Source organism: Gadus morhua, chromosome 18 (genome assembly GCF_902167405.1).
Source record: "Gadus morhua chromosome 18, gadMor3.0, whole genome shotgun sequence".
Classification (NCBI taxonomy): Eukaryota; Metazoa; Chordata; class Actinopteri; order Gadiformes; family Gadidae; genus Gadus; species Gadus morhua.
In genome coordinates, this window is record NC_044065.1 from 18,188,772 (window position 1) to 18,204,981 (window position 16,210).

General features: G+C 45.3%; 1 protein-coding gene across 1 annotated transcript; it reads left to right on the top strand.

Moving 5' to 3' along the window:
- Nucleotides 1-540: 540 nt before the first annotated feature.
- Nucleotides 541-16,073, top strand: pde6c (phosphodiesterase 6C, cGMP-specific, cone, alpha prime). Its single transcript, XM_030340803.1, has 22 exons — nt 541-1,273; nt 1,994-2,146; nt 3,843-3,932; nt 4,116-4,256; nt 4,355-4,429; nt 4,633-4,697; nt 4,902-4,968; nt 5,285-5,332; nt 5,551-5,700; nt 6,020-6,163; nt 6,874-6,939; nt 7,186-7,341; nt 7,677-7,784; nt 8,065-8,174; nt 10,076-10,163; nt 10,568-10,668; nt 11,308-11,415; nt 11,804-11,867; nt 12,076-12,150; nt 12,317-12,400; nt 13,166-13,319; nt 13,816-16,073. The coding sequence occupies exons 1-22, from the start codon at nt 806-808 to the stop codon at nt 13,851-13,853; spliced, it is 2,553 nt and encodes an 850-aa protein (XP_030196663.1). The 5' UTR covers nt 541-805; the 3' UTR covers nt 13,854-16,073.
- Nucleotides 16,074-16,210: the final 137 nt, after the last annotated feature.

A 16,210-nucleotide genomic window follows, 5' to 3' on the forward strand; every position in this document is an offset into this window, starting at 1 on the left:
TCCTGTTGGTCCTGGAGAGAATCTGAATTTATGGTTGCAGTGCGCCTGTACTGAAACTGGATTTGTATGCTGCATTCTTTTTTTAATAAATCGTTGGGTGGACACATTTGGCAGACAAGCATCACTTTTTAAAATGCTTGGGATGTCAGTTTAGTGTGTTTTTAATTGCGGCCAACCATTGTTGATTCCATGCCTTGCTTAGTGACACATTGGTGGGTCACATGCTCATTATGGCACTCCTTGGCACCAATCAATGACCATTTTGATGGTTCTCGTCTTATCCAACAGGATATTTTAGTGGCCAGGGGCTTTAAAGGTACTGTATCATCCCCAATGTCTGCAGCCTACCAGAATCCTAAATAATGCACTTCCCTCCTTTGAGACTCTCTCTCTCACTTTCTCTTTGTCTCCGACGGGGAGGATATACCCGATATAAAATGATCAGTGTTGAGGATTTGCAGGGCTAAGCACGCTTAGAGCAAGGCTTTTAATGTTGTGACGTCACAGTAATTAGCGGCCACTTTGATCCTGTCAAGCCCCCTAAGCCACCGTTCTGCCTGACGGCGCTCGCTGCCGGCTGTCCTCCTGACTCGTTCTGGGACCACGGATGAGGATGCAACCTGGCGCCAACTGAACCTGCTGCTCAGCCCCGCGTCCTGCAGCCAGCCGATAGCGGTCTCCCGCCGTGACTGGTTTCTCCCACGCTGGCTGTTGATTTCCTTCGGCTGCAGGTGATGCTTTTGCAGTAAAAAAGGCACCATAAACAACAAGGACAAAGGGGGGGTTTGAAACCGACGATATCAAGATGGCAGACAAGGATAGTGTGGAGAAGTACTTGGAAAACAATCCCCAGTTTGCCAAAGAGTACTTTGACAGGAAGGTGAACGCCGAAGCGCTGACGGCGGCCTTCGGCTCCAAAGTTGAAGCCAAGGATGCCAACTCGTTCAAGGACATCACGGCCATCCAGGAGGCGGTGGTCATCTTCGAGCTGGTGCAGGAGATGCAGAAGGTGGGGAACATGGAGCAGTCCATGCACAAGGTCCTGCAGAGAGTGTGCTCCATCATCCAAGCGGACAGGGTCAGCTTTTTCTTTTGTCGCTCACGAAACGGAATACCCGAGCTCACGACTAACCTCTTTGACATCACGCCGACTTCTCCGTTCGAGACCAACTTGGTGCATCCCCGGAGTGAGATCGTTTTCCCCACAGATATCGGAATTGTGGGACACACGGCGCACACCAAAAAGCCGCACAACATACCGGATGTCACCAAGGTAGGCCTGATGCCTTTGGTGCACGGAGAGGAAATGTGCACCCTGCGCACACTAGAAGTGTGTTTAAGTTGGTGCTGTTGAGTGTATTGGCTTGTATTCATAATTAATTTGAAAGATTTGTAAAGAAATGAATGTGCACTTTAAAGTGAAATATGTGTACATTTATGTTTGCTGGGTTTGTGGCATTGAGAGGTGAGATTCTACATAGAATTTGATTCTACCGCATCAATTGGCATCAATTACGTACTTTTATTGTCTTACTGTATAAAATATACATGGTATGTATACAAGGTCTTACCCATCATCTTTAATATACTAAATCTTGGATAGTGAAAATGTTTCAAATGACTAGGCCTATGCGTAATATAAGCTAAATGAATTTGTAAGACCTAATGCATTTAGATTCTGCCTCTCTAGTCAAAGACAAAAGTGTTGCTGGCTCTCTCAAGATGATACATTCATGTATTAATATTAAAATATTTTGAATTTTGAATTTATTATTATAGATATATTGGCACCAGTGTCCTTCACAAGGTCATCCACGTTGTCTGCTGTCATTGGCGCCAACTTACTTCATACCTCATATCAATATATTGATATTATTGATACACTTCTTGACTTCACTTCTCTCATTTGGTTCAACATGAAAACAGAGAATTTGGAATTAACATCCCCTTGTCATTTCCTTTCTCTCACCCCTCTGCACCCATCATGGTCCAGAATTCCAAATTTAGTGACTTTGTGGACAGACAGACAGACTACAAAACCAAGAACATGCTGACGTTTCCCCTGATGGCCGAGAAGGAAGTTCTGGGGGTTGTCATAGTGCTCAACAAAATCGGTGCGGATGCCTTCACCAACGAGGATGAGAAGGTAGCCCCCCCCCCACACACACACACACACACACACACACACAAGACCACACCACCCCTAGCTCAGGTGGACGCTATGGTGTTTAATCTGAAACACTGTTAATCCACAGATCGGAGACGGACAGGGACAAACTATTAGAGGAGATCACTTGGGTCTTAGACTTGCTAAAATGGGATCTCCGATACCCTTCCACGAAAATAATCCCATTAAATGTACCTTTTTCCACACAAAAGGAATCTAGAATCCAAATAATCTAGGATCTTGAAAACTATGACAATAGTGTCAATTATTTATTTATAGTTCTGCATTCCATTTCCCATTCCCTGTAGTAATTACAATGTATTCAGTGGTTTCCTTAAAGATTCTATGTTCCCCCACCCAACCAATATTGTTAGTTGACGTACAGTAGCTCAGGAGGTAGAGCGGGCTGTCTGTTAACTGCAAGGCAGCTAGTTCGATAACCGGCTCTTGTGTCGAGGTGTCCCTGAGCGAGGCACCTAACCCTAACTGCTCCCGATGAGCTGGCTGTCACCCTGCATGGCTGACTCCGCCGTCGGTGTGTGAATGTGTCCATGAATGGGGGAATGAGAGGTAATATTGTAAAGCGCTTTGGATAAAAGCGCTATAAAAATGCAGTCAATTTACCATTTTGTTTGGGGATAGGTTCTATGGCCACTGAGACATGTTTTTTTGGTTTTGGGATGAAATTATAGACGTGAATGGTGCAATCTCTTTTAGGAAACAGTGGAATCCTGTAACAGTGTATTATAAATTTTCCCAGAATAATACTATAACTGGCACTTTTCAAGGCACTCAAGTGAGGGAGTAGAGTGCAATGGGGATCTTTAGTGACCACAGGTGCTAAGGACCTTGGTTTAATCCGAGAGACTTGCAAAGGTCAGTCCCTGTCTCTGTCCTGGGGCATTGGTGATATAACACAGGCTAGAGGGATGAGCGCACTGATGATTAGCTTCCTGAGAAAACAGCAGTGTGAGAGGGTAGTCATTACCTGAACCAAACTCACACTACTAAACTCTGCACTGTAGCAAAAGAGCGTGGCACGGGGGCACAGTGGTTCGCACTTCTGCACCGCAGCAAGACAGTCCTTAGTTCGAACCCCGGGGGAGACCTTTCTGTGTTTGAATGTTCTCCCCCAGTTCAGGTGGGTTTCCTACGGGTTCTCTCGTTCACTCCCATAACATAAAAAGCATGCTAGGTACCACTCCATAACCAAGGCAGAGGCCCTCTCTCTGGGGCTGGTTCCCGGGCACGACCCTGTGGCAGCCCACTGCTCTTAGCTCCTGGCTAGGACTGGTTAATTCCTCCAGATTTACACCGATTTGTCACACAAGTCATTCTAACAGAAGATGCAAGTGGTGTGAGACATGCAAAATGTCTTGTTGTCGTTTAATCCAAACACTGCTAAATTCGCGAAAAGCTATCGTAATGCTTTGGAGTCAAAACTTATGTGAAACCTGACTAGCCATATGCCATTTGGACAACCGGCATCAACTCTCCAACGTGAATCCCCTTATATTTTGGTGTGGCCAACGATCTTGCTGTACTTGAAAAGCCCCAACCCCTAAGGGGGGGTTAAGGCGACCAGCATGTAAATTCTGAACATTGGCCTTTTGAACGAGAGTCAAGGTCCCTGGGCAGTTGTATGTGTTCTGAAGGAGCTTCTCTTCCCTCGTAGCTCTTCCACAGGTACATGAACTTCGCTCAGGTCATCGCACTGCAGGAACACACGGCCTACATGTTCAACGTGGAGTCCAGGAGGAGTCAGGTACATTCCCACAGTATTTGTGAGCATCTGTTCATCCATGTTCATAAACATGGTGGCGTTGTTTGCTTGAATAACTTAAAAAAAACAACAACGTAAAACTACGTGTTCAATTGTCAGATCAGTATAGATTTTTGGTGGTTGTTTGATTCGTTTCAATCCCCCCCTCTGTGGTTCCCGGGCTAGGTGCTGCTCTGGTCGGCCAGCAAGGTGTTTGAAGAGTTGACAGACATTGAGAGACAGTTCCACAAAGCCCTGTACACTGTACGGACATACCTCAACTGCGAGCGCTACACTGTGGGACTCCTGGACATGACCAAGGAGAAGGTTGGTGGACAGCGAACTGCAACAAAACAATTATTATAGTTATTTTGTTCGTATTCAACCAATAAAATGTCTACTTGTGGGTGTTTTTCACGCCTTAGGAGTTCTACGATGAATGGCCGGTGAAACTGGGAGACGTGGAGCCCTACAAGGGGCCAAAGACACCCGACGGCAGGGTACATGTCCAAACATCTCACATCTACCAGGGGTTCAGGCAGCTTGAATTCACCTTAACTGGCAAACTGGCACTTTCTTACTTGAACAATAACAATTCTGATGTTTTAATTACTTAAAGAGGAATTCAAAAGTATGTTGCTTTAAAGGATTTGGATTTTGTTCCTTCATGTAGTTAAATATATTTCACCTTTTGTTTTTACAGGAAATTATCTTCTACAAAATCATTGACTATTTGCTGGAGGCCAAAGAAGAAATTAAAGTCATACCGTGAGTAAACCCGTCAATGGAACCTGTATACAAATAGTTTTAATAGTGGTAAAAAAACTTGAATGAACAGGATTTTGCTCCATGCATGGCAAAGACTACTGTTGGCATAATCAAAGAAAACATGGATTATCATAAAATATTGTTAACAAAGGCATGGTAAATAAATAAATGACAATAATATAATAACTCTCTCCTCCTCTCCAGGGGTCCCCCCGCCGATCACTGGGGGCTGGTCAGCGGTCTGCCCACCTACGTAGCCGAGAACGGATTTGTACGTTTTTCATCTAAACTCCCTTCTCTCATTTTCACCATCAGAATGACTATCCACAAGCTCACGACTTGCCTCTCTTTTTTTTTGTATGAAATATAAAATATTGTATAATATATCATAATCTGATATATAGTATCAAATAAAACTGCTGTTACAATAGTCATAATATAATTGAATGTTAACATTAAATGTTAACACCTCTCAAAAATAACTTGTATGTATAATTAACATGTAGTGTATGTATGCAATGAGATCTCTTATTCTGGGTTCATGGGTTATAATTCTGCTTCCTGTGATGTAATTCCATTTCCTGTAGATCTGCAACATGATGAATGTAGCAGCAGATGAATATTTCACCTTCCAGGTAAATTGTACAAATATTTTGACTGCTCTATTTAATGCATACACACATAAACACACACACGCACACACACACACACACACACACACACACACACACACTGACGCACACATACAAACACAAACACACAAACACGCAAAAACACAAACCCACAGACACAAACAAGCACACACATATAACAGTAACGGTAATATAATGCATTGTTTGACTGCGTGTTCCAGAAAGGGCCAGTGGACGACTCAGGCTTTGTCATCAAGAACGTCCTGTCTCTGCCCATCGTCAACAAGAAGGAAGAAATCGTGGGCATCGCCACCTTCTTCAACAGGAAGGACGGCAAGCCCTTCGACGAACACGACGAGCAGATCACAGAAGTGAGGCCCCCTTTTCACCATTTTCACTAAAAATCATGAAGAGGTGTGCTGAGCCTGAGGCCTGACTACTATTGACTGTTCTTTAGCGGGATACACATTCTTTCGTTTATATTCATTCAACGTTTATACTTTTGGCAGATTTTGATTGGGTTAAAAAGATGAATATGGTAGTATAGGAACTTGAAGAAGTAAGAAGATGGGCTTTGCAACCGTTTTTAGCCCCTAAAAAACGGAGCGCAGGCCCCACTGCTCTTTGGACTCTGCTGTGCTCTGTTGTGTCCTGGTCGACGTCGTCCTAACCGCCCCTCCCGTGCCCCAGGCCCTCACCCAGTTCCTGGGCTGGTCCGTGCTGGTGTGTGACACCTACGACCGCCTGAACCGCATGGAGTGGCGGAAGGACATCGCCGAGGAGATGCTCATGTGTCAGACCCAGTGCACGCCCGCCGAGCTGCAGACCATCCTGGTGGGCACAGTATCCCTAGTACCCCTGCCTACTGGGGGGTCACCGCGACCTAGGTCACCTCGTGTCCTCAGCTCCTCTCCTCTTCTCAGCTCTATGTTTCCTCCTCTCTTGTACTTTCGGCTTCCCTGTCTGCAATGTTATCTCCTCTCTTCCCTCCTTTTCTGTAATGTCGGTCTCCTAGGTTACCACCTCCCCCCTCTCTCTCCCTCTCTCTCTCTCTCCCTCTCTCTCTCTCACTCTCTCCCTCTCTCTCTCTCTCCGTCTCTCTCTCTCTCTCTCTCTCCCTCTCTCTCTCTCCCTCTCTCTCTCTCTCTCTCTCTCTCTCTCTCTCTCTCTCTCTCTCTCTCTCTCTCTCTCTCTCTCTCTCTCTCTCTCTCTCTCAGCTGTTCCCTGCTGTCTCCTAGGTTACCAAAGTGTTAATTGTCTGGCTCTATTGGAACTTCACATGACAGAAACTCAATCGTTGTTGAAGGCAACTGCTAGAAAAAAAATCAAATTTCCTCTAAGGACTCAACCATTCTCCATAACCCCCCTACCCCGCCCCCCCCTACAAAAACACACACACACACACACACACACACACACACACACACACACACACACACACACACACACACACACACACACACAATTAGCATTATAAAGCTATAGGTGTTCTACATGAAGTTCTGCATGATTAAACAACGGTTTCATGTTTTCATCTCCACCAGAACACCAAGGAGAAGTTTGACGCCCTACCAGAGGACTGTGACCAGAAGGAGATGTACAAACTCTTGGTACGTTGGACAACCAGAATGCAGAAACCATCAACACCCAGGTGTATCTCGTGTTGTTAATCACGGGCACTGGCGTCCCTACAGCGCAGCCCAATGATTCCCTGCGTGAGATACACCTCTCATCAGCCCTGCTAATGCACCTCTGTGATTAAGGCCCGTCGCCTACACAGGCTTGGCGCGCTCGTGGGTAGAGCTAACCGGAACCCCTGCTCATATTCTGCTCCGCTTTGTCGTTTGTGTTTACAGAGAGCCACGTGCCCGGTGGCGACCGACGTCCACGGGGAATCCCTGCTCCTCTTCGGCTTCAGCGACTTCCCCTCCTCCGAGAACGACCTCATCAAGGCCGGCATCCGCATCTTCTTCGAGCTCAACGTGGTGGAGAAGTTCAAGGTCCCCGCAGAGGTGAGGAGAGGAGGAGGAGGAGGAGGGAGAGGAGGAGGTCAGACAGACAGACAGCTGGTCAGACAGATGGACTGAGAGAGTAAGACAGACTGACGGACGGACAGGCAGAGAGTCGGTCCGACTACGGTTTATAGACGTCTGGTCAGTCAGACAGTCAACCTGTCGAACAGTGTCAGTCCGAACAGTCAGTCACTCAAGGCTTTATCCTTTTCCGCCTTTCTTTTGCAAATTCGACATCCTCTGTAACTCCAGTCTCTCTTCTCTATCCCCCTTCATCTCTCATTCATCCCAACACATCACAAACCCCCCTCTCTCGCCCCACCCCTCCCTCTCAGACGCTGACCAAGTGGATGTACACCGTCCGGAAGGGCTACCGTGACATCACCTACCACAACTGGAGGCACGGCTTCAACGTGGGCCACACCATGTTCTGCCTGCTGCAGGTACGACCCCACATTCCTCGATACCGAACACTAAGTGCAAGGTATTCAACCACACTAGTCAGCCCGAAGTACAGCGCTGACTGTAATTGGTCAACAAAACCAGGGGAATGATGCCTCGTCTCACCAGGACTCGTGTCATGACACAACAAACTCACACGTCGCAGTGACTATATCGTGACTATACAATTAAGTATAGTCTGATTGTCCTCGCTAGAAAACAAATAGGTGTCTCTCTGTATCTCTATTCACTCTCTCTCTCTATGTGTGTCTCCCTCCCAAGACGGGTAAACTTCGGAAGTACTACTCTGACCTGGATGCCTTCGCCATGGTGGCGGCCGCATTCTGCCACGATATCGACCATCGAGGAACCAACAACCTCTACCAGACCAAGCAAGTCCCCCCCTGTGCATCACTCACACATCTTACTACAGGATAGTCAGGTCTCCTCTTTAAAGTATGTCAGGGGTAGGGCAGTGTAAGTCCTGTGAGTCATTGGCTAATGTAGTGGCTGAACCCAGCTAAAAGCTCCTGGGTTCCATTCTTATTGGCATACCTGCACCTCAACATTTAAGTGATGTATATCCACCGTCTGTATGGTTCTTTGAAAATAAGCCTTGTCTTATTGATTTTATAATAAAATGTCATGATACAAATGCTATTGCATGTCAGGACAAATATGTCAAGGGCTGTAATGACTAACCAATACTCTTCGTCAAATCCCATCTCAAGGGTTCTGGGTTTGATCTCCACATGCCCGTTACCTAACCTGTAGACCTCTAGAACAACATGCCCTAATTCACTGTCTAACCCCTACCTGCTCCTTAATGACCTGTCTCTGTATTCACTGTCTAACCCCTACCTGCTCCTTAATGCCCTGTCTCTGTATTCACTGTCTAACCCCTAACTGCTCCTTAATGACCTGTCTCTGTATTCACTGTATAACCCCTACCTGCTCCTTAATGACCTGTCTCTGTATTCACTGTATAACCCCTACCTGCTCCTTAATGACCTGTCTCTGTATTCACTGTATAACCCCTACCTGCTCCTTAATGCCTATTAAGGCATTAAGGAGGATGCCTTAATAGGCAGTATTAACAGTATTCACTGTCCAACCCCTACCTGCTCCTTAATGACCTGTCTCTGTATTCCCTGTCTAACACCCTCCTGCTCTGGAATGACCTGTCTATGTATTCACTGTCTATCTAACCCCTTCCTGCTCCTTAATTGCATGTCTCTATATTCACTGTCTAAACCCCACCTGATCCTTTAAGGCCTTTCTCTGTATTCACTATCCAACCCCTAACTGCTCCTTAATGGCCTTTATCTGTATTTACTGTCCAACCCCCACCTGCTCCCTAATGACCTGTCTGTTTTCACTGTCTAACCCCAAACTGCTCCTTAATGGCCTGTGTTTGTATTCACTGTCTAACCCCTACCTGCACCTTAATGACCCATTTCTGTATGAACTGTCTTACCCCTTCCTGCTCGTAATGACATGTCTCTGTATTTACTGTCTAACCCCTACCTGCTCCTTAATGGCCTGTACCTGTATTCACTGCCTAACCCCTACTTGCTCCTTTATGGCCTGTCTCTGTATTCACTGTCTCGCCCTATAGATAGATACCACATATTTGACAAATGGCAACAGATTTAATTTTATCACAAATCCAGCGGTGTGCTCAATTTTCTCAGATGCTTATGTATTCTGAGCAGAGGATTTTTTTCTGTGTGCACACGGAACAAATTTAATAACGGATATTTGGAGATCAAGTGAAATTCAAACTTGACAGAACCTATTTGAGGCAGCCATATTAGCAGGCTAATCTCATCAGATACATACAGCACATTATTAAGAGGAGAACCAAACCCAAATGCACCTTAGATTGATGTGCACCTGATGACTCACTGTGTCAGTTAAACACATTGCATTCATCACCTCTGATTGGCTGACAGGGTTACCTGGTCACCGTCGCGTTAAAGGGGTGATATCACGCCATCAGGTTTGAGTGTGGTTAGCCATTAAAAGCGTTGGAACATCGGCCTTTCCCTGCGCCCTAGTGACATCACTGGTGGTGTCCACCTAGAAGTATGACGGATAGATCAGCAACATTTGATGGGAAAGGCAGATTTTGAAACGGCTTGTAATGGCTAATCACACTCAGACCTGGTGGGAAGAGGCGCTTACAGGGGAGCCAGCGGGCATGTCCTGGGACGCACAAAAAGTTGAGGCAATTTTTTGGACGAGGGTCAGGTCTGTTTTTCCTCTAACCCTCTCCTAACCCCACCTGTAGGAGTGGCTCCCCTCTGGCCAAACTCCACGGCTCCTCCATCATGGAGAGACACCATCTCCAGTTCAGCAAGACCATCATGGCAGAAGAGGTGCGGTCTTGATTGTAGTTGTAGATTTTAGATTGTTGTACACACACACGCACGCATATGCACAGAAACTCTGTGAATATTCCCCCACACACACGCACGCGAACACATAGTTGAACACACAAGCACACACAGACGTGTACTCATAACAAACCTTTTTAGGCTTTTTTCCTTTTACAAAGGAGTTGTTTCCACTTTATTCGTGCCTTATTTTAAATCATATTTCTTCTTGGTTGTTTCTATTTCTTGATTTTCTTATCGTAGCACTGTGTAAACATTGTATTGTCATATTATGTTGATCATTGTGTTATGTGTGTTTAATGTGAAGCAAATTGATCCACATATTGTTTTTAGGAAATACGCAAAGAAAAAGAGTTGAATGGAATGTTGTTGTGTTTCTCTTCCAGAGCCTCAACATTTTCTGCAACCTCCAGAAGCGACAGTTCGAAACGGTACAGCACCTGTTTGACGTCTGCATCATCGCCACTGATCTGGCGCTCTACTTCAAGTAGGTACCTTACTTCCTGTGTCGTCATCCAATGGGGTTCCAGTGTTCCACTGATGCTGGCAGGGGATTGGATGTTCAGGCGGGTGGATCGCCGTTTAGTCACTCAGGGTGCTTTCACACCTGAGCTGTTTGATCCGTTAAATAGAACCCTGGAGCATTTTTCCCGATAGCACGGTTAGTTATGGTTGGTGTGAACCCTCATTCGAAACTCTGGTGCAGACCAAACACACAAACTCTGGTCCGCTTCAAATCGGGGGTCCCAGTTTGGTCTCAGCCATGGTGGAATTAGGAGGGAGAGCCCCCATCAAATACTTTGAAGATTTTAAATTATTCAGTGACTGAATGGTGAATGGGTTATATTTAATTTGCAAGACTGCGAGACCGCTCAAAGTGGTCCTTGCTGCTCCATTGTTATTGTCCGCAACAAGGAAGCGTTTTGGGTCTCCCTTGGACTTTCTGTCCACCTCCCTCGACCACGATCTCCCCCTTCCCCCCTACCCCTCTCTCGCCCTGTCTCCATCCCTCTACTACTCTGTCTCTCAGTGTCTCTCTCTCAATCTTGTGAATTGTTTCGTGCTACTATCGATATTTGACCGCTCCAACATAAGGGGGCTGATTGTATTGTGTGTGTGCATGCAGGAAGCGAACCATGTTCCAGAACATCGTGAACGCCACAGAGCCCATGGAGGACGAGAAGGAAGCCATTGCATACGTCTCCAACAACGCCACCCGCAAGGAAATCATCATGTGTGTAGAAATCCACCCGTATAACAACACATCCCATAATATCTCACACACAACAGGTTCTGAAATTAAACCTAAAATCGCGATGAGTTTGATCACCTTTGATGAGTATATCAGTAGATAAACACGTTCATGTGCACACTATTTAGGTTTTCCTCGCAAAAAAACCTAGGTACAAATTTACAGTAGTTAATACTATTGGATTGTACATTTCTACCACCGCTCTCTTTGACTGTGCTCTCTCTCTCTCTCTCTCTCTCTCTCTCTCTCTCTCTCTCTCTCTCTCTCTCTCTCTCTCTCTCTCTCTCTCTCTCTCTCTCTCTCTCTCTCTCTCTCTCTCTCTCTCTCTCTCTCTCTCTCTCTCTCTCTCTCTCTCTATCGCTGTCGTCAGGGCGATGATGATGACTGGCTGTGATTTGTCGGCTATTTGTAAGCCTTGGGAGGTTCAAAGCAAGGTATGTGCCCTCAGAAAGTAACCCCCCTGTAACGTGTTATAAAGAAAGGGTCATATTCAGGTGATAATCTTTCTCTGTCTCTCTGTCTGTCTGTCTGTCTGTCTGTCTGTCTGTCTGTCTGTCTGTCTCTCTCTCTCTCTCTCTCTCTCTCTCTCTCTCTCTCTCTCTCTCTCTCTCTCTCTCTCTCTCTCTCTCTCTCTCTCTCCAGGTGGCTCTGATGGTGGCCGCTGAGTTCTGGGAGCAGGGAGACTTGGAGAGGAGTGTCCTCGACCAGCAGCCTATTGTATGTATATTTCGTCTCTTCTCATTTCTATCTTCTCCTCTCCTCTGCTCTCTAGTCTTCTCTCCTGCCGTCCTGGTCTCCTCTCTCCTCTCCAGATTAAAACACAACACTCCACATCACACTCACTCACATGTGACTCTCGCTTCTCTCCTTCTCTCTCTAACAGCCCATGATGGACAGAAATTGTGCAGAGCAGCTACCCAAGATGCAGTGCGGTTTCATTGACTTTGTGTGCTCGTTTGTGTATAAGGTAACCACAGTGGACATTTCTCTGCATGTATAATTCCCCTTTTGTCCCCACATATCTAAAGATCTTTAGGAGAACACCCGTTGCGTGTTAGCAGCATTAAGACGTGATGCCCCCTCCAATGTAAAGGGGTAAATTAATGTTAGGTCGCACATTATGGTCTGGTATCTATTTAAAATAGATAGTTACCATTTGAATGCTGAAATAGCATGCTGAAGAAATCCATACATAGACAACACACATCTTGAGCAATATTTTTAACGAATCAGATGTAGAATATACAGGATTCTGAAAATCTGCCAAGATTTTTTGACATATTTTTGGACATGAACAACTAAGGTCTGTGTTGTCCAGTTCCTGGGGTTTGAAAAACAGGATGTACTGAACATGTTGACTTTTAAAAGAATGTTAGCTAAACAAACATCGATCACCCAACACTTTACACTGAGAACCACCACATACACACACAACCAGACTACAACTTATGCACACATACACAAAAACACACATTCACAACCCCCAACCGACATGCACTAATGGCCCAAACAGACATGCATACACACAACCACCACTTATTTACATGCATGCACATACACACACACCACCAACACACACCAACAGACACACAACCACCGCACACTCTAAAAACACACACAACCCAAACGAATAAAGACATTATTATTCTCACTCACTTGCGCACACCCACACACACACACTCTCCCACCGATACTGAACCGCTCTGCTTCCTCCTGCGTTGTGATTGGCCAGGAGTTCTCCCGGTTCCACAAGGAGATCACGCCCATGTTCGACGGGCTGAAGAACAACCGCGCGCACTGGGCTGAGCAGGCAGAGGTGTACAACGCCAAGATGAAGCTCATCGAAGACGAGAAGAAGAAGCTGGAGGACGCGGCCGGAGGCAAAGGTGGAGGTTCCAAGAGTACAGTATGGACGGATGAGTGATGGGTGGACAGATGGATGGGTGGACAGATGGATGGGTGGCTAGATGGATGGGTGGATGGATGGACGGATGGTTGGATGTATGATGGATGGGTGGATGGATGGGTGGACAGATGGATGGGTGGATGTATGATGGATGGTTGGATGTATGATGGATGGTTGGATGTATGATGGATGGTTGGATGTATGATGGATGGTTGGATGTATGATGGATGGTTGGATGCATGATGGATGGATGGGAGGGTTGGATATTTGATGAATAGATGGAATAACTGATGAAGAACAGATGAATAATTATGGAACAATGGATTATTTGGAATGATGAAAGAATGTTTTGGACTGAGTGTTATGACGGATGATACTCAGTAAACGGCTTGTGGTTCTTTAACGGTTCATGTGAACTGGAAAGAAATAATATAAACCTTTCTTTTCTTCCTCCCTTCTATCTTTCCATTTCTCAGAGGACGGTGGCAAGTCCAAGACGTGTACCATCTGCTAAAGCATCTTGTCTTGTCTGCATCCTGGCTGGTCTGAAGAGGTCCACACCAGCCTGTTGTAGTCCAATCTGGACCACTGCTCTCTAGACTAGTTGGATCTAGGCTAGATTAGGCAGCTGGGCCTTTTAGACCCACCGACCCCAGCCTGGGATCAGAGGGTCTCTCTTGGTCTTGTTGATGTTAGTCTAGCGTTGGATCCAGGGTTGGTTCTGATATTCTGGGTGGTCTGGATCAGGGAGGCTCGCGATGGGTTTCGGAGTAGCGGTAAGGAGGAGTGGGGTCTTTGAGGAGGTTTTCAGACTTGTTCAGACTCGTTAAGACACACCCATTTATTGTTGGGGTTTTTTTGTTTTTGTTTTTTGAAGACACACTTTAACCTCTTAAGGTGAGTGGGTACCTGGCAAATTATGTTTTCCAAATCTACCACATTTGTGAGAAGTTATCTATTCTCTATATATTGACCGTTATCAAGGGGGATTTATGGTCGCATAACCAAATCTGACTGAAACTCAAATTAGACAATTACAAATGCAAGAGCAGTTAACTCGTTTTTAGAAATTCTCAGAATTTGTTGGATGGTATTCCAGCTACAACGACCAATGTTTAGCCTCTTCTGTCATCCTTGGTGCTGACGATGGTGAACATTGGTGAAGTTGGGCGGCGGTACTATACACCTACTGGGGGATTGACACTCCTAGTTAAGAGATTCTGTATGGTTTTTAAACTCGACTTCAGAAGAACAATAACGATTTGATATTCATTGGATTGTATATTTAGAAAAAGAGGTATAAGTGGACTAGGAAGGGGCAGGAACGCCAGAAAATGCAAGTTTTAATCATTATGGTTCTAGCTAGCTAGCGGCTATTGAGGGTAATGTATAGTTTCGATGGGTGGCAGGGGGATACGTTTTAATATGCAGATATATTTATTTTTTGAATATTTGTCTGAGGAAATGTTTTGTACTTTGTCTGTTTTTGAATGGGGAGCCAGTAGGGCTTGACAGTTGATCCAAATCGGTAGCGATATTCAGGTCAGGTCAAGATACACATTTATTTGTAAGGTTCTTGCTAACCTTTTCTTTCTGCTATATTGTTAAGCAGATAATGAGACAGGACTACAATAACTTGCAATATACATATATACAATTTATATGCACGTTAGTCTAAACTTCAATTCTGTAATTGTTACTTAAATTGTACTTAAATGTATATTATGAACTTCCAAATATTGTAGTGAAAAAAAGAGATAATACTTTGCAATTGTTAAATATCCATCGTGGGCACACATACGAACATAAGTCATTCAAATGTGGACAAATAGACGTGGACTAAAACTGAGCTTTACGTGTCCAAAGCTAACAGGTCTAGCAAGCAACAGGAGGGCTGTGTAGCTCAAGAAGATACGATTAACTTTGGAGATCCACCCCAGCTTAAGGCTTTAAATACCCTTCTTGCAGAGAAGATAAGGGCTGACCTAACCCCAGCCCTATCATGTCTGTGCATGGCGATGGCTCCTGTGCTTGTTCCTGCAGTAGCGCCTGCTTATGCTCACACAGTGCAAAGTTCATGACCTAATTACGCGATCACACAGGCTGTTTGTTTTCAGTCTGATGAACCATGAACCCGTTGCGACGGTAAAGAGATAATGTAAATGTAAAACAAAAAACATTTGGCCCACAACAAATGCGGGTCTAGAGGACTGAAGGAGGATTTGCGACTTTTACGCGACTTTGACCCCCAGGAGTTATGCAACATGTCCGCCACTATAATCCACGGGACATCGATCAGAGGCTAATCCTATCCCCATGGCTTTGAGGCTATCTTGTGTATCTAGTCCAGCTTGTGTTCATGTTCTGGACGCAAGTGAGCCAAACCGCTAAAGGCTTCGTCTTTATAATTTGTTAGGAGTATATCGATATTTTAAATGGTACGTTTTAAAAGTGCCCTAGGACAAGCTACATACATACACCTGTTTTGTTGTCAGGGAATTACATTTTCCGCACAAATTTCAAATGAAGCATCTCTGGTTAGTTATAAATGTAAATAAACATCTGATCAGGGGAGAATGAGTTTGAATTCAAACCCAACGCTGGGTTGGTTTGTGTAACGGTGACACGGCATGAAGAGAGGAACGCTATCTCCACATCGCTGACCGCTGCTGTACATTAATGTATGTTTCATCAGATGTAACCTGTATATACAAAATAAAGGAAAGGAAACGTACGAGTGTGTGCACGCGTGTATGTTGAGTCATCAGCCAGGCGGTGATCTTAGCTGGCCCTAAGCAGGATCAGCCGTGTCTGAAAGCCGATTGGCTCCAGACCGCCGGCCTCAATACTGTGTTGTCCGGTCGTAAAGCC